We start from the raw sequence: 18,952 nt of genomic DNA, 5'->3' as shown, positions 1-18,952 counted from the left end.
AGGATGGAACGTCTGTGACGGACCGGGCCGTGTCTGGGCACAGCTGAAGGCGTCCGCTCAGGGCGAATTGCTCAAATCCGGGGCTCCTTACAGCCCCCCCTGACTGGTGACCTCTCCAAATAGGCCACGAACCAGTCTCACAGAGCGCTTCAGCTGCCTGCCTGAAGCCTCCCGAGCAAAACCCCTCCGACACCCCAGCAATATCCGTGCCCCAGATGGCCCAGGGCCTCATACACAGGTGGGGGGTCCTAGCACCCAATCCCACCTACCCCGAACAAGTTCTGTCCGGTTCCAAGAAGCCAGCCACAGATCCCTGGTCAATTTACCCTCTGGATCTTACCCACAAATCACGCTGGGCCAATCCTTTAGAATCTATATCTAAAGGTTTATTATTACAAGAAAGAAAAGCGTGAGAGTGAGGTTATTAAAGTACAGTACGTTACATGCATCGAATCTCCCAGTCCTCGATGCAGGCTCTAGCAGAGATGTTGCAGCTGCTGGTTAAAAGTCCTTATTGCACATCCTACGATCAGGATGGGTTCCCAGGTCTTCCGGGCTCTTCAATCCCTGCAGTGCTGCCTCTGGGATGAAGTGCTGAGCTGAGAACAAAATGGCATCGACCACATGGCCTCTTTATACCTCCTTCCTGGCCTCTTCTAGTATGTAGCAGGTCACCTGTTCCTCAGCCTCTCTGTGTTCCCTGCTGGCTGCTCTCAGGACAGCCCCCATTCTTTGGGTGTGTCTTTGGCCCATTGAGAACCATTGTTCCACAGGTAATTAGCATGTCCACAGGCTCCACAGGCTCGGCCCTGCCCAATGCTTAACCACATGCAGGGAAATCTTCAGTTTCCACACAGATTACAGATCTACACACACAGACATTATATACTCACATAAACAGTGTACACAGGATCAGAAAACAACAAGCTCCCATTCAATACCCCACATGGCTCCCTTTCATACAGATTTCTGGGGCCAACACCCCCACCTAGGGGTGCAGCAGCGATCTGGCTGCTTCCCTCCAATTCGGTAACGTGACACCCCCAACGCAAAATTGATGCAGGAAGTGATGCCAGTAACATCACTGAGGGCATCACAGGCCTCCCCAACCAAAATGGTGGCATGCCTCAGTTTCCCTTCTTACACAGGACCTTCTGGCTGGAACCCTTTTTGTCCTGTAAGAAGTTCCAAGACCAGTTACAAGTGTTAACCACGAAATAGCAACATCACAATGTCCCCTTACATACCGTCTGTCGTTTGGTACATCTCCAGACAGATTACATGGTATTTTCATAGGATCATGCACATCGCATACCTTTACAATTCTCTGCAACAATAGTACATTGGTTACAAGAATTAACATCAGTAGCAAGAACAATCCTATCTCAGGTGTATACTGAAATTCTCCGTCAGGCCACTTCTCTGGCCCCACACCATTGCAGTTTTGGCCCTTCAGGTTTAAACTGCAAATCTTCTTGGCCAAAACAAGTCCTGCCCCTCCCCCTTGTCCTCTGGGCTCCAGGCCTGAAACCTCTGGCCTGACCAAGACAAAGGGCTGGCTGGGTGTGACTCCCTGGCTCACAATGGCCCTGGAATTTCCCCCCTTCCCCCACTCAGTGGGGTAACAGCAGTGAGCTGTAGACTCCCAAGTCTCTCCTCTGTCCACCTCCAACCTCTGGTTCCACATGGAACCAGATATCAACTTCCCTGATTGAGTATGAGTGTCCACCGTGTCCAGAGATGGGAGCATAACTGCCATCTCCTGCGTCCTAGGGAGGGTGACCACACAGCTGTTCTGCTCTGCATACTTAGCTACCCAGCCCTTCTCCTGAATCTGAGACACTAACTTCCCACTCTCCTCACTCACCTGGGAACAATCCTGTCCCACACACACTGACTTCCCAGCAAGCTGGTCACCCACAGTCACTGGGTTAGCAGCCTGCTCCAGTTCTCTGGATGTTCCTGCCTCATCTGGAACAACCCTCAGTCCCTCTGAGACTTCTCCAACACCATCCACACTGGGTTTCCCTAAACCCAAGTCATTGGAGTCACTGTTAACAGACAAATTCTGTCTGTCAGGCACCAAAACAAGTGCCTCACACAAGAAGCTGCTGCCGTTTACAGGCAGAGCTTTCTCCTGAATGCCTTCTCCCAGCAAGGCCCTGTCACCTCCCTCAGTCACAGCAAACTGCTTGCTACAAGCACTGCCAGGACTCTCCTTCCTATGAGCTTCCTTAGGCAGCAGTTCACCCTTCCCTGGCTCTGCAGTAGCATTGCCCTGCTGAGCCCCAACCAATTCCTCCTGCAATTCCCTTACTCCCTGAGTCATCTCTGGCCCCTCAGGTGGATTCACAAACAATCCCCTCTCAGGCACACAGACAGACTCACAAGAGACAGGGTCAGAGGCATCTTCACTCCCTGTGCAGCTCTCTAGATGGCTGTAAACGTCCACACCATCATTAGGCACCAGAGTTAACACACCCTCATTCTCTCCTTGTGCCCGGGCTAAGGGGTCTCCCTGCTCCCACCGAGTAGCTCCCCCCTCTGCCAGCAACACAGCAGCATCAGGCACAATATCAGGGTCACCACTGTCTGGTCTCTGGGGTTCTGGTAAAACACTGACTGACTCTACCTGAGTCACCTCATCCCTCTCCCCAGCAGACACAAACCTTGGGCCACCCCCTTCCTGGGCCTTAGCCATATCCAGACCCAACTCTGGGACAACCACACTGTGTGACGGACCGGGCCGTGTCTGGGCACAGCTTAGGGCGTCCGCTCAGGGCGAATTGCTCAAATCCGGGGCTCTTTACAGTCCCCCTGACTGGCGACCTCTCCAAACAGGCCACAAACCAGTCTCACAGAGCGCTTCAGCAGCCTGCCTGAAGCCTCCCGAGCAAAACCCCTCCGACACCCCAGCAATATCCGTGCCCCAGATGGCCCCGGGCCTATACACAGGTGGGGGGTCCTAGCACCCAATCCCACCTACCCCGAACAAGTTCTGTCCGGTTCCAAGAAACCAGCCACAGATCCCTGGTCAATTTACCCTCTGGACCTTACCACAAATCACGCTGGGCCAATCCTTTAGAATCTATATCTAAAGGTTTATTATTACAAGAAAGAAAAGCTTGAGAGTGAGGTTATTAAAGTACAGTACGTTACATGCACCGAATCTCCCAGTTCTCGATGCAGGCTCTAGCAGAGATGTTGCAGCTGCTGGTTACAAGTCCTTGTTGCACATCCTACGATCAGGATGGGTTCCCAGGTCTTCCGGGCTCTTCAATCCCTGCAGTGCTGCCTCTGGGATGAAGTGCTGAGCTGAGAACAAAATGGCATCGACCACATGGCCTCTTTATACTCCTTCCTGGCCTCTTCTAGTCTGCAGCAAGTCACCTGGTCAGAGGCCAATCTCTGCTGGCAGCCCTTGGGTCTCCGCCCTCCTGCTTTAGGTGTGTCTTTGGGCCATCAAGGGCCATTGTTCCACAGGGCTTTGCTACCCAGCCTGTCCATAGCAATGCTCAACCACATTCACAGAAATATTCAGCTTCCACACATATTACAGATTCCTACCTACACACATAGACATTATACATTCACATAAATAGCGTACATAAGATCAACAAACAATTCAATCCCCATTCAATCCCCCCATACCAATTTCTGGGGCCAACACCCCCACCCAGGGGTGCAGCAGCGATCTGGCTGCTTCCCTCCAATTCAGCAACGTGACACACTGCTCTCAGCCTTCACAGGCTGTGGGGCACCTTCCTCAGACACAGGAAGAAACTCTTCCCCACACACAGACAGACAACCAGAGACAGTTTCACCCTTGTCCCAACACCCCTGGCTAATCTCAGGCATACAGCTGGCCACTGGGACAGCTTCCTTTACTGCCCCCTTGCTACTTCCACCAGCCAAATTGCCAGCTTGCACACACTGTGCTTCTTCACACAAATCAACTTCAGCTTGTGCAGGTTCAATTCCACAAACCTCACCAGCCACCAACTCCTCAACTAAAACTTCACTTTGGCCAGCCACTCCAGGCTGCCTCAGAGAAACACTTCCCTGATTTCTGGGCTCTTCTTGCCCTGGTTCTGATTCCAGCCTCACCTCTGAGGCATCAGACGGGCCCTTACCCACAGGCTCACATGTAGAGACACTTTCCCCTTGGTTACAGGGAGACTGACCAGCTCCAGGAAACTTTTCATACCCACATGCACCCCCTTCCCAAACCTCCCTGTTAGCTACAGGTAACACAAAAGGTTTGCATTTACACATGCTTTGGGGTTGGGTTTTCACATCAGCTGGGTAAAATACGTCTGCCATATCATAAGCATACCCCATACCCACAGAGTTATACATTGAACCTTCAGGAGGATACAGTCTCTCTTGTTCTTTTAGTCCCTTAAGCTGGAGGTCAAGTCTAGCATGTTCCTCCTTGGCTAGGGCCATCTTCTTCACATGCTCTACCTCTTCCCTCCGCTGTCTCTCAGCATATTCTGCCTTTTTCTCCTCAAGTTCTGCTTTTCTCATCTCAAGTTCCCGATCCAGCTCCTTCTGTCTCTTAGCAATTTCTTCATCTGCCTTCTGCCTTCTTTCAGCAGCTTCCTTGGCTTGCTTCTGATCCCTTTCATCCACATCTCTGGTTAGTAACAACACTACCAGATCTAGTTTAGAGGCCCTTTTCCTAAAGGCAATGCCTCTCCCCAAGCACAAATCCTTCAGAGCACTTTTGCTCAGACTCTCATATAATTCTGGGATCATCACAGCGGCTCTTTAATCAACCAAACTCTCAACACCAAAAATCAAATTTAGACAGCGTGGGGTCCTGATCCCAAAGCTCAATTGACCAAGATCTGTGGATCCTGCCGACTATGCCACTGTGACGGACCGGGCCGTGTCTGGGCACAGCTGAAGGCGTCCGCTCAGGGCGAATTGCTCAAATCCGGGGCTCCTTACAGCCCCCCCTGACTGGTGACCTCTCCAAATAGGCCACGAACCAGTCTCACAGAGCGCTTCAGCTGCCTGCCTGAAGCCTCCCGAGCAAAACCCCTCCGACGCCCCAGCAATCTCCGTGCCCCAGATGGCCCCGGGCCTATACACAGGTGGGGGGGGGGGTCCTAGCACCCAATCCCACCTACCCCGAACAAGTTCTGTCCGGTTCCAAGAAACCAGCCACAGATCCCTGGTCAATTTACCCTCTGGATCTTACCCACAAATCACGCTGGGCCAATCCTTTAGAATCTATATCTAAAGGTTTATTATTACAAGAAAGAAAAGCGTGAGAGTGAGGTTATTAAAGTACAGTACGTTACATGCATCGAATCTCCCAGTCCTCGATGCAGGCTCTAGCAGAGATGTTGCAGCTGCTGGTTAAAAGTCCTTATTGCACATCCTACGATCAGGATGGGTTCCCAGGTCTTCCGGGCTCTTCAATCCCTGCAGTGCTGCCTCTGGGATGAAGTGCTGAGCTGAGAACAAAATGGCATCGACCACATGGCCTCTTTATACCCTTCCTGGCCTCTTCTAGTATGTAGCAGGTCACCTGTTCCTCAGCCTCTCTGTGTTCCCTGCTGGCTGCTCTCAGGACAGCCCCCATTCTTTGGGTGTGTCTTTGGCCCATTGAGAACCATTGTTCCACAGGTAATTAGCATGTCCACAGGCTCCACAGGCTCGGCCCTGCCCAATGCTTAACCACATGCAGGGAAATCTTCAGTTTCCACACAGATTACAGATCTACACACACAGACATTATATACTCACATAAACAGTGTACACAGGATCAGAAAACAACAAGCTCCCATTCAATACCCCACATGGCTCCCTTTCATACAGATTTCTGGGGCCAACACCCCCACCTAGGGGTGCAGCAGCGATCTGGCTGCTTCCCTCCAATTCGGTAACGTGACAACGTCAAACACAGCTTTGCCCCCCGAGTTCTTCTGAAATGACACCTCCGGTGCTGGGGGAGCTAGGAACCCCCCTCCCACCGCACCCCTGTGCCTGAGCTGTGTCCTGTCTGCAGGATCCCTGAGCAGCCAGAAAGCAGACCCCAGGGGCAGGCCAATCCCAGCGGGATCTGCCATGTACCTGGGGTCCAGGTGAGATGAGCGGGGCCAGCCGGCTACTCCATGGACCCCGCCCGGCTTCTACTAGCAACTAGAGGGAGTGCCTGCCGGGGGCGCGGCCTGGTGGACTCCAGCTGCGGCCAGTGGCTGCTCCCTCCACCCCCCCCCCAGCTCTGCTACCCCCCCTTCCTCTGGCCCCCCCGGTCCCCGATCCCCCCCAGCTCTGCTGCCCGCCCCACCCTTCCTCCCGGCCAGCCCCGTGGCCTCAGGCTCCCTCCCCCCCTCCAGCCCTGCCTCCCATTCCCCTTCCTCCTGGCCAGTCCCATGGCCCCCGACACCCCCAGCCCCACCTCCTGCCCCCCTTCCTCCTGGCCAGCCCCCCCCCCCCCCCCCAAGATCGAGTGTGCCCGGTATTTTGCAGGGGGTCTACCTGGTAACCCTAGTGGTGGGATGTGGGAGGAGGAAAGTGAAGTTGTTGGATGCCTCAAACTCCCCCCTCCCACCCGGGCAATGTCTCTGATACACTCTGTCCTGGAACCATGTGTTGGTGGTGCCAGGCCTTGAGCAGTGGGAGCTCTGAAAAGGAACATGGCTGTCGAGGCTGAGCCTGCTGTGCGGGGACTTGAGGAGGCCAAACTGATCCACTGTGGCGTTGGTCTCACAAAAGGAAGCCTGCATCAGGTGAGCCCCGTCCTGAGCAGTGGTTTAATGGTTGTGTGTGGGAGGGGAAGTGTGGAATGATCAAAGGGCATAGCTAGAAATGAGGGGGGGCAGCTTCAACTTGTCCCCTTGGGTACTTTTCAAAAGGAAGCCCTGGATATTTGACCTAACACTTGTTGCTGCAGACACCAAACCGCAGACCAGGTCACCCCTCCAGACCACTGTGGCTTTCATCTCTTCGGTGGTGGGACACAAAGCCGACACTTTCTGGGAACAAAAAGCCCCTTTTAGGGACAATTTTATTTGAAAAGCTGGTGGATAAATGGGAAACTGTTGTGTGGCCCTAGCTGTGATTCTGCCACCCCCTTGCCCACATGGTTCCAGCCATGCCAGGGAGCAAGGCAGAGAAACACTCAAAGCTGTCTGCAATAATCAGTTTAATTGCAACTTGGATCACAAAGCACAAAATGGTTCCTGCTATCAGCCAATGACAGTGGGCGGAGTAAAGGGGATTTGGGTGCCTTGTGTTGGTGGTGCTGATTATAACAAGTCTGGGTGGCTTTTGGGTGTAACCTCAGGTCAGGAATCCTGGGGGGTTGTGGCGTTTGATTTGAGGATAATCAACATCTCTGGGAGGTATTTAACCCTTGAGTTACTCGGACAGGCTGTCCCCTGAGGGAGTCCTTGATAAGGAAACTCCCTTGGGCTGGCTGCTATCCAGGGGGAACAACCACATGGATCCCGTGTTAGAAGCGTTATGGCCAGAGCTCACCACTTAAGGAGGCCAATTGTACAGCTCCTGCCTCCCTGTTTAAAGCTGCTGTGTTTGTCCGGTCCAGGAGAAGGGAAATGGTTCTGAGGAGAGCAGGCTGACCCTGGCAGAGATGTGACGGGGAGGTGGAGAGGGACAGGGTGAGAGGGAGATCAGGGTGATGTCTCTGGCAGTTTGGATGACACATTGCTGATGGAGGAGTTAGAGTGGCAATACACAGAGGTAGCTGTTCAAAGGAAAGCAGGGGAGAAGGAGCGGAGCAGATGCAGGGGCAGGTGGACACTTAGCTTGATTGGCTGCAAGGTCATTGAATCACTACTGGGATGTCTGGCAGAGGAAGCGAGCTGGAGCAGTGTAGGGGAAGTGGAGTGGGGGTGCTGTGTGTAAGGGGTGGACAGTAGGGTCCACTGAGGAGGGCAGGATATGGGGTTCAGAAGTGTAGGACAGACCCTGTAAGGTTGGGCATGGGGCTATGGGGGAGGGGCAAGGTCTGTGAGGCTGGAGGTGGGAGATGTTAGTGGTTCCACTTGGCTTAACAGCCAGACTTGTCTGCCCTTCCCATGTGAGCTGCCCTGGGACACTAGGCTGGGGACTCGCTTGCTGCCCTGGGGGTTAGCGTGGGGGCCCTGTTCAGTACTGCATTGTGGAGGATGAAGTAGCACAGGCTGGGCTGGGGCTGGAAGCCCTGTTGCTCCATCAGCCTCTGCATGTTGAAATTCTCCACCAGCACGTTGCCGTAGCTGGGGTAGCCTAGTGACTGCAGCCACTTGGCCATCACGTTAGTCAGCACCGTACTGTAGCCTCGCCCCCGGTGCTGGGGCAGAGTGTAGGTGGGCCCCAGGGCACCAAATGCATCTGAAGCCAACCAGCTGACAGGGCGGCCGGTGGCATCCAGGAGGCAGGCACTGGGGAAGTGGCGGATGAGGCTGGCCAGGTATTTCCTGCTCTTCTCATTGCTCCCAAAGAGCCACATTTCATTCAGCAAGTCGACATGGGAGGCATCCAGGGACGAGAGCCTCACAGCCGGATCCAGCCTAGGGGGGCAGAGAGCAGCAGTGTAGAGCCCCAAGGATAAGGGATGGGAACCCCAGAATGATGAGACTGGCCCAAAGATTATGAAGTTTTAAAAAAAATACGATGTTGTATTGCTGGTCTCCCTTGAGAGCTTATCTCCCCTGTCCCCAACCCTGCCAGTGCTCTATGATTTATTATGGTGATAGCCACCCCCCATCTTCTCACCAGCTAACTTTCTGCCCTATCCATTCTATCCCTGCACAGGCACCCTTAGCACTGTGTCCATCCCCACAGCCTTCTGTTGGCATCTCCTGGGTTTTTCCTCCCCTCCCTGCGGGGGCTGCTGGGGCCTCCACTCTGCCCTTACTAGGTGTTCCTGTGGTGGGGGGGGAGTAGGCACATTGTGCTATCTCATTGCTCACAGCAGGGGAAGGGAAGGAGGGACAGGAACTGCCTGAGATGCTGAGCAATTTCTGCTTGCCCTTCCCAGGAGAAGGTGTCATGCTACTGCATGAAAGAGAGGAGTAGGGACCTCTTACTGTAGCAGCTTTCATTGGCTCTTCTGCAAGGCATTGTGTGGGAGAGGCAGCCAATCACATTGGGCTGCCCCATCTCCAATGCCAGGTGGGAGCAATTCCTAAGATGGCGTTTGGAAATCGCGCTCTAGAACAGGCCAGACTTAGGGGACTTCAGAGGGGTTAATGAGAGAGCCAAATAGAGAGGTGAGCGGTTGCCTTTTTGGGGGATGGAAATTGCAGGGTTAGTTCTGATCTGGCCCGAGCAAGGAGAGATCTGCTGGCCCAGGGGTGGGGAATGGGACATGGACGGAGCTTTTCCCCTCTTACTGGCAGTGCTGCCCAATGTCCCTTCTTGTTAGAATGGCGCACTTCCTCCTCTTAGAGACACTCCCCTCGACTCCTCAATTCACCTCCAGGGTACTTTAACCTGGGTCCAGGTGAAAATCTAAGCTCTGTATATGCTGAGGGTGGGGAAGGCTCCTCTCTAACCTGGGCCAGGCAAAATGTGGTGCTGGAATGGGGGGAGCTTGGCCACTCAGTGCCCAAGCTGATAACTGATTGCAGGGGTGTCTGGTGCCACTGGCAGGGCCCTATTGGTGGCACAGAAGCCATTTGGATCTGGGTCTCCTGGCAGAGGTTAGAGGTCCTGCGTAGGCACCGAAGGGATCTCCCCATCCCATGGGTGGTGCCAGCCCATGGCTACACTCTCCTGTCTCTGCGGATGTCATCGCTTTCAGGCTACACTCTCCTGTCTCTGCGGATGTCATCGCTTTCAGGCTCTCTCCACAGGCTCTGCAGTGCTGAATGCTTTGGAAGGGACCTTACAAGGAAGAACCGCAAGGGAACACCATCCACTGGAAGGCATGGGATGCGTAGTCCTAGGGATGGGGGTTCCACGACCACCACCCCAAAAGAAGATGATGGGTGGTGGTGGTCGGGGACTCCCTCCTAAGAGGGACTGAGCCATCCATCTGCTGTCCGTACCTGGAACCTTGAGAGGCGTGCTGCTTACCAGGAGCTCGCATTCAGGATGTGACTGAGAGGCATACCAAACTGATCAAACCTACGGGTCTCTACCCCTTCCTGCTTCTTCATGTGGGAACTAACGATACAACCAAGAATGACCTTCTGCGGGTTACTGCAGATTATGTAGCATTGGGAAGAAGGATCCAAGAATTCGGAGCACAAGTGGTGTTCTCGTCCATCCTCCCTGTTGAAGGGAAAGGACTGGGCAGGGATCGTCGAATTGAGGAAGTAAATGCGTGGTTGTGCAGGTGGTGTTGCAGAGAGGGCTTTGGTTTCTTCGACCATGGGACTCTGTTCTAGGCACAAAGATTGTTAGGAAGAGATGGGATCCACCTAACCAAGAGACGAAGGAGTATCTTTGCGGGCAGGTCTACTGAGAAGAGCTTTAAACTAGGTTCGTTGGGGGACGGTGACCAAAACCCTGAGGGGAGTGGGAAAGTCAGATACTGGGAAAGAAATGAAAAGAGGAACAAGCAACAAAGGAGGACCCCTGATTCGAATGGCAAAGATAGGGCAATCAACTGGTTATCTAAGGTATTTGTACATTAATGCGAGAAGCCTGGGCAACAAACAGGAAGAACTGGAGGCCCTGGCCCAGTCCAAGAAATATGATTTAATTGATATAACAGAGACTTGGTGGGATGACTCGCATGACTGGAGTGCTGTCATGGAAGGGTATAGAATGTTCAGGAAGAACAGGCAGGGGAGAAAAGGAGGAGGAGTTGCACTATATGTAAGAGAACACTATGATTGCTCTGAACTGCAGTATAAAGATGGAGAAAAATCTGTTGAGAGTCTATGGGTTAAGTTTAGAGGAGCAAACAACAGCAGTGATGCTGTGGTTGGTGTCTGCTATAGGCCACCGAATCAGGTGGATGAGGTAGATGAGGCTTTCTTCAGACAACTGAGAGAAGCTTCCAGATCGCAGGCCCTGGTACTTGTAGGGGACTTTAATCACCCTGACATCTATTGGGAAACCAATATGGCAGTACACAGGCAATCCAGGAAGTTTTTGGAGAATGTTGGGGATAACTTCTTGGTACAAGTGCTGAAGGATCTGACCAGGGGCTGTGTGCAACTTGACCTTCTGCTCACAAACGGGGAGGAACTAATAGGGGAATAGAGGTGGGTGACAACCTGGGAAGCAGTGATCACGAGATGGTAGATTTCAGGATCCTGACCAAAGGAAGAAAAGAGAGTAGTAAAATACATACGTTGGACTTCAAAAAAGCAGATTTTGACTCCCTCAGAGACCTCATGAGCAGAATCCCCTGGGATGCTAACATGAAGGGGAAAGGAGTCCAGTACAGCTGGCAGTATTTTAAAGAAGCCTTATTGAAGGCACAGAGAGAAACCATCCAGATGCATAGCAAGAGAGGCAAACATGGTAGGAGACCGGATTGGCTTACAGGGGAAATCCTTGGTGAGCTGAAGCACAAAAAGGAAGCTTACAAAAAGTGGAAACTTGAACAAATGACCAGGGAGGGGTTTAAATGTATAGCTCGAGATTGCTGGGTGGTTATCAGGAAAGCGAAAGCGCAAATGGAATTGTGACTGGCTAAGGATGTGAAGGATAACAAGAAAAGTTTCTACAGTCATGTTAACAAGAAGAAGGTGATCAGAGAGGGTGTGTGGCCCCTACTGGATGAAGAAGGTTACTTAGTGACAGATGTTGTGGGGAAAGCTGAAGTACTCAATGCTTTCTTTGCCTCTGTATTCACGGACAAGGTGGGCTCCCTGGCTAATGTGCTAAGTGATGTAAGATGGGATGAAGATGGACAGCCCTTGGTGGGTAAAGAACAGGTTAGGAACTATTTAGAAAAGCTAAATGTATACAAATCCATGGGTCCGGACTTAATGCATCCAAGAGTACTGAGGGAGCTGGCAAATGTCATTGAGGAGCCTTTGGCCATTATCTTTGAAAAGTCGTGGAGATCGGGAGAAATCCCGCGGGATTGGAAAAAGGCAAATGTAGTGCCCATCTTTAAGAAAGGGAAGAAGGACGATCCAGGGAACTATAGGCCGGTTAGTCATACTTCGGTTCCTGGAAAAATCATGGAAAGGATCCTTAAGGAATCTATTTTGAGACACTTGGAGGAGAGGAAAGTGATTAGGAATAGTCAGCATGGGTTCACAAAAGGCAAGCCGTGCCTGACCAGATCTGATTAGCTTCTATGACGAGGTAACTGGCTCTGTGGACATGGGAAAGTCAGTGGATGTGATATACCTTGACTTTAGCAAAGCTTTTGATATGGTCTCCCACAGTATTCTTGCCAGCAAGTTAAGGGAACGTGGATTGAATAAATGGATGGTAAGATGGATAGAAAGATGGCTAGAAGGACTGGTCCAGCAAGTAGTGATCAATGGCTCGATGTCAGGATGGCAGTCGGTTTCTAGCGGAGTGCCCCAAGGTTCAGTTCTAGGACTGGTTTGGTTCAATATCTTTATTAATAGCCTGGATGAGGGGATGGATTGTACCCTCAGCAAGTTTGCAGATGACACTAAGCTAGGGGGAGAGGTAGATACCCTTGGGTATGTCTACACTACCCTCCTAGTTTGAACTAGGAGGGTAATGTAGGCATACCGCACTTGCAAATGAAGCCCGGGATTTGAATTTCCCGGGCTTCATTTGCATAAGCGGGGAGCCGCCATTTTTAAAACCCCGCTGGTTCGAACCCCGTGTAGCCGCGCTGTACGGGGTTCGAACCAGCGGGGTTTTAAAAATGGCGGCTCCCTGCTTATGCAAATGAAGCCCGGGAAATTCAAATCCCGGGCTTCATTTGCAAGTGCGGTATGCCTACATTACCCCGCTAGTTCGAACTAGTGGGGTAGTGTAGACATACCCCTTGAGGGCAGAGATAGGGTCCAGAGTGACTTAGACAAATTGGAGGATTAGGCCACAAGAAATCTGATGAGGTTCAGCAAGGACAAGTGCAGAGTCCTGCACTTGGGATGGAAGAATCCCAAGCATTGTTACAGGCTGGGGACCAACCAGCTAAGTAGTAGTTCTGAAGAAAAGGACCTGGGGGTTACAGTGGATAAGAAGCTGGATATGAGTCAACAGTGTGCCCTTGTAGCCAAGGAGGCTAATGGCATATTAGGTTGCATTAAGAGGAACATTGCCAACAGATCCAGAGACATCATTATTCCCCTTTATTCGGCTCTTGTGAGGCCACATACGGAGTATTGTCTCCAGTTCTGGGTCCCCCACTACAAAAAGCATGTGGACACATAGGAGAGGGTCCAGTGGACCAAAATGATTAGGGGGCTGGAGCATATGACCTATGAGAAGAGGCTGAGGGAGTTGGGTCTGTTTAGTCTGCAGAAGTGAAGAGTGAGGGGGGATTTGATAGCAGCCTTCAATTTCCTGAAGGGAGGTTCCAAAGAGGATGGAGAGAGGCTGTTCTCAGTAGTGACAGATGGCAGAACAAGGAACAATGGTCTCAAGTTGTGGTGGGAGAGGTCCAGGTTGGATATTAGGAAAAACTATTTCACTAGGAGGGTGGTGAAGCACTGGAATGGGTTACCTAGGGAAGAAGCGGAGTCTCCATCCCTAGAGGTGTTTAAGTCTTGGCTTGACAAAGCCCTGGCCGGTTTGATTTAATTGGAATTGGTCCTGCCTAGAGCAGGGGGCTGGACTTGATGACCTTCTGAGGTCTCTTCCAGTTCTATGATTCTATGGGCTCAGCACCAGTCCCACTGGGTTTCTGTTGGTACCAACAGGACCCCAGGGCCCAAGGCTCTTCATGAGGAACAGCCAGCCAGAGTTTGGACATCCCAATGCCATGCTGGCCAGTGCCCCCGCCTCTCCGACTGTTTCCTGATCCAACATCCCCCCTCCTCTCCTCGGTATGGGGCCCTGCGACGCAGGCAGACACTGACTTGATCTTGGGCATGGAGCTGGGATCCGAGTGGAAGTAGGTGAAGTAGCGGAGCACGTCCAGCTTGGCCCCTCTGGTCGTGGCAATGTCTCTGGAGGCCTCATAGAGCCCGTCACGGAGCCCTGCAGGGGGCAGTGATTGGCCGTGAGCCATAGGGACAGGGAGTGAAGGGTGATGAGAAAAGGGCCCATGTATGTGGGACGTCCAGCCTGGCACAGGGGGCAGGAGTCTGAACTTCTAAACCCACCTGCCCCAGGCCTCAGGGAAGGGGATGTGGTCAGCTGAACCAATCTGAGCCCATATCTGGCAAGGGGCTACCCCATGTACGCCAGCCCCCCATATTGCTCTTGGGAACATCCTTAGAATTTTTGGGGAACAGAGGGTTTGGGGCTGGCAAGATCCTGGGGTTGGGAACAGGACAGCACAGATACTCAGTTGCTGGGGGGGCTCTCCCCAGTGCTGTGCGCCCGTGGATGCGGAAGGCCTGGTCCCAGTTGACAGCACTGCCCAGCAGGGTGCGGCAGGCGCCCAGGTCCCGGTAGTGCACTGCATACGTGTTGGTGCAGAAATCAGAGTCGTCCGATGCCACCTGCCGGGGAGACATGGAGTCAGGTGGGGAACTGCCAATGCAATGACTGATCAGCTGCCCCCTCACCACACTCTACCACTGCTGAACCACTGTGCAAACTCGACCCCAGTCTGGGGTCTCCTAGAGGTGAAAGGCTGCATGTCCCAGTCCCAGCCCCCAAGCCAGCCTCTCCCCTGTGGGGTGATGAAGAAGAAGGGCCTAAATCTCAATCCCTCTTCCCTCCCTGAGCCAACCTAAGTCTCTACAGCTCCCCTAGAGAGGAAATGCCCTGGGTCCCATTCCACAGGCCGTTCCCCCTTCCTTGGACTGAGCCCTCGGGCGACGGATCATCTTGGTGGCTGCGAGTTGGCACCTTTCTGTGAGGCCGAGTGAGGACGACTTTGAACTCAGGCCACGAATCCACCAGCACCTCCTGCCCAGCCGGGTTCCCGCCGTTTATGTTCATCACAGCACCGTGGACCTGCCAGAGACAGAGTCTCCTAGGCTCCTACAGCAATTGGAAAGCCCCACGGGAAGTCATCCAGTCCCGTCCCCTGCCCTCTGGTATGATCAAGCACCACCAGCACATGGAGGTGTTGGGAATCAGAGCTGGGGGAGGGGCAGCATTTCCAGCAGCAGTTCCAGTTTTCCCAGCTCTGTTGGGAGACTCCCGGGCTACGTCTAGACTGGCATGATTTTCCGCAAATGCTTTTAACGGAAAATCATTTGTGGAAAAGAGCGTCTACATTGGCACGAGCGCTTTTGCGCAAAAGCACTTTTTACGGAAAAGCATCCGTGCCAATCTGGACGCGATTTTGCGCAAGAAAGCCCCGATTGCCATTTTCGCCATCGGGGCTTTTTTGCGCAAAATGGTTCTCAGTTATCTACACTGGCCCTCTTGCGCAAAAGCATTTGTGCAAGAGGGTCTTTTCCCGAATGTGAGAGTCATTGTATTTGCGCAAGAACACTGATGATCATACATTAGATCGTCAGTGTTCTTGGGCAAATTCAAGTGGCAAATGTAGACAGCTGGCAAGTTTTTCCCGCAAAAGCAGTTGCTTTTGCGGGAAAAACTTGCCAGTCTAGACGCAGCCCTGATGTTTACTGAGGGGTTTTGGGATCCCTTGCACATTGTGGGAGATTTTAGACCTTCTGCAAAATGACCTCCACCTCCCATTCCTGCCCAAGGGTCTGGCACCACAGGTTTCACTTAGTCAACATGGTCTCCTCATAGGGTTCCCAGTTCACTGTGCACCTGTGAGGCCTCTCAGGAGAGCTACAAATGATGCCCTTCTGATGATCAGAGCACCTTCAGCTTGGTATTTTGTTTGTATGGGTGGTGCACATTTGTACATGCCGCAGTGCACATCAATAAATTATTTCTCACATGGATGAAAAAAATCTGCACTTGGATGGAAAAGATTAGAGGGGACATTGGTAACCACCTCACAATGGATTCAGTGGTCCAAGGCCAGGGAAGCTGACTGCTCAATGCTCTGTGAGCTACAGATGGGTTGTTCTGGGGAAAGGAAGTAGCAGCAAGGAGAACAGTGGAGAGGCTGGGTATGGAGGATGTGGCATGCACAAGCGGTTAGGGTGAAGGTCAGGGAGGAGGAAAGGAGAATGATGGACGTGCGCTGGGCCTGTTTCTAACCACCCTGGATCTACTCTCTCACTTTTCGTGTTTGACCCTGCCTAGAAGCCAATGGGCTTGTATCGCAGTGGAGACCCTGTGTGTATGTGTATTGCGGGGACCAATGCACTGTGACCGCTCTCACACACTGGAGCCATGTGACTGCACAGGGACATGGAGGGAGCCAGAGCAACCCAGCTCCCTGATTGCCTGGCACAGAGCCTCCCTGTGCAGTGATTGGCTCACAGAGTCCTCCTGTGCTGTAATTGGTTGATATGGAGCCAACCTGCCCTTTGATTTGCTGGGGGGTCCCCCTGGCTGTACTGGTTGAGCAGCAGGAATTGATGCTGTGTTTGGAGTTTGGGAGACAGGAGATGTGGGTGGGGATGGGGTGGCCGAGAGAGAAGCCAGAACATGGGGGGGAAGGTGCTGTCTGCAAGCAGGGTCTGAATCAGTAGTTCCATACAGATAGCTGGAATGGGATAGGAATCCAGGATGGGGTTATGTTCACTCAGTTTGCTTAGGCCTGCTAGGTATTCAACAGTTAGAATGGCGTGTTGCCCATTGTAACCAATGGATGGTGTGGGGTCACAACTGTGTTAACTTTAAATGCAGGAACTGCAAGATATGGCCACTAATGCAGGCAGTTATTGGGGGGACAGAGAAAAGTCAGACTGTGTTTAACTGAGTTCAGAGGAGAGAGAATCTGTCAGTGTACAGAATCTGGAATGGACGAGCCTTCTTCTGCCAAAACTGAGTCAAGTCTCCTCCCGTTCCAATGATGGAGCTAGAACAGACACCAGAAGGCAGCTGGTGGGAGCGGATGGTGGGAGCAGCTGGCAGGAACGGCCCATTCAAGCAGTGGGAGACAGCAGGTGGAGTGGCCTGTGGAAGCAGCAGCAGGCGGCCGGTGTAGCAGCTGGTGGGAGCAGTTGGACAATAACCGGTGGGAGCAGTGGTATGATACGTGATAACTGGTATGAGATGAGGACTAAACATCGTGACGCAAAAGATTCTCCCTGTGGATTCGCGGGTGCTGTGTTGCTTACAGGTTTACTTTGTTTTGTGTGTATCTGCTAGATTACTGTTATTGAACAGACTGTTTCTATCTCCGACAAAGTGCTTGCGAGAGGGGAAGAATTGCCTTTAAAGGGGCCCAATCGGTAGGTTGAAATTTTCCCAGTTTGCTGGGTGGGGGCTTGAGCCAACTGATCACATTGCTGAAGGAACCCCCCCAGATACTGAACCCGGCCCTTCTGGCTGCTGGCTGCTCCTGGCAGAAGGGTTACATGTGCATAGGCAGCCAATCCCCACCCCATCCCTGGGGAGAGAACTTTCTTTCCCACTCCCATCCCTGTCTCAGGAAGTGGCACATGGGGGTGAAAGACAGGTACAGTCACCAGCAGTGTCTCAGGCAGGCCCCTCCTTAGTGTCCCCTCCAGCAGCCGAAGCTTGGAGGAACAGCTCAGGATCAGCATCTCCAGTGGTGGAAATGGGCCCTCGGCAGCTTCTAGCAAACACAGAGCAGGGTACACCCTGGGGGTAGAGACCCATCAGTTCCCTACAACCCTCATTGTCCCCGCCTCCCTGGAGAAATGCAGAGTGTCTGCAGCCTCCCAGCCCTGTCAAAATAGCAAACTCTATGAGGTGACCGCACAATAACAAGCCAGTCTGGCTGTAGCCCTGTGATCATGAGACCCTACAATAACAAATCCAGTGAGCATGGGTGTTGCTCACACCAGGGAACCAATGCTTGTAATCTCATGGCAGCTTTGCCTGTGACTTGACTTGAGAATTTGCACTAATGTTGTCTGGATGTTCCCAGACCCAAACAGCAGTGGGTGAGGACCTCAAGTGACAGATTTCTCATCTAAGAGGCATAGAAATCTTTATTCTTTTTTCACACAATTTTGTTAAGCTGTGTTAGTGAGAGTCATGACCCTGCAATAACACTCCTGCCTGGGTGCAGCACCCTGCTCCCCAGAGACCCTACAACAATAATAGGTCCCGTCTGTATCTCTATGGCCCAGCCTTTCTAGGGCAGGTCTGTGCAGGCCTAGGGTGGCCCCAGTAGGTCCCACTCACCTGGGCAGTCTCAGCGCTGGGTTGAGGTGCAGCCCCAAAGAAGTTGGAGGGACAGGGAGCTTGTGGGGCAGTGAGGTCTCTGCCAGACAGCAGCTGGTTCTGATCCCTCCTTCAGGGGCTGTTCCAGCCTTTTATCCCTGAGCGAATGACTCATTAACAGAGTCTGTTTCTGGCTGGGAGCTGGGCCATTCATGTCCCTGCAGTAGCAAGGCAGGGTCAGGCTCCTTCCATGGGCTGAGGGGGGCGAGGTGATTTCCTGAGGCCGGTGGAGAAGAATGTTGAGGAGTCACAAGCACGGCCGGGAGTGGGGTTCAGGCAACCAACTCAGCTGGTCCTCTTCAGTCCTAACCCACATCCCCGGCTGTCCCAGCTCACGGCTCACTCATGGCAGCTCCTGCCTAACTCTGTCTCTATTATTTGACTCTGAGTTGCACTGGAAGCCCCAGTCTGGGCCCTCTCTTTGGCTTTGACCGTCCCTCTGCTCTGTGTCCTTTCCAGCCCTGTCCCAAGGCATGTGTGCCCTGGGATGCTCAGTGCCTATTTTCACCATGCTGTGGCCAGGATCTCACAGGGGTACTAGCAGCATTGACACAAACAGCTATGGCGTGCCGGCCGTGCAGGTTTCCACCTACCCTAAAATGGAATCCCCTGGACATGGGGCTGCCACAGTTCATTTCCCTGCCAGGAACAATGCAATCAGTATCTGCCCTGATTCAGTTTCATATGTGTG

The 18,952-nt window shown here is 52.7% G+C and overlaps 1 protein-coding gene across 1 annotated transcript; it reads right to left on the bottom strand.

The window, feature by feature from the left end:
• Positions 1-7,397: 7,397 nt before the first annotated feature.
• LOC142829276 (glycine-N-acyltransferase-like protein 3) lies at positions 7,398-18,711 on the bottom strand. The gene is made up of 6 exons (XM_075928548.1): positions 18,223-18,711; positions 17,538-17,673; positions 14,878-14,985; positions 14,402-14,525; positions 13,938-14,058; positions 7,398-8,531 (listed from the first exon to the last, which is right to left on the bottom strand). Exons 2-6 carry the CDS (start codon positions 17,613-17,615, stop codon positions 8,078-8,080), a joined length of 885 nt encoding a protein of 294 aa, XP_075784663.1. The 5' UTR covers positions 17,616-17,673; positions 18,223-18,711; the 3' UTR covers positions 7,398-8,077.
• Between the last annotated feature and the right edge of the window lie 241 nt (positions 18,712-18,952).

Source organism: Pelodiscus sinensis, chromosome 4 (genome assembly GCF_049634645.1).
Source record: "Pelodiscus sinensis isolate JC-2024 chromosome 4, ASM4963464v1, whole genome shotgun sequence".
NCBI classification, from domain to species: Eukaryota; Metazoa; Chordata; order Testudines; family Trionychidae; genus Pelodiscus; species Pelodiscus sinensis.
This window is presented reverse-complemented; position numbering and strand designations above follow the sequence as displayed.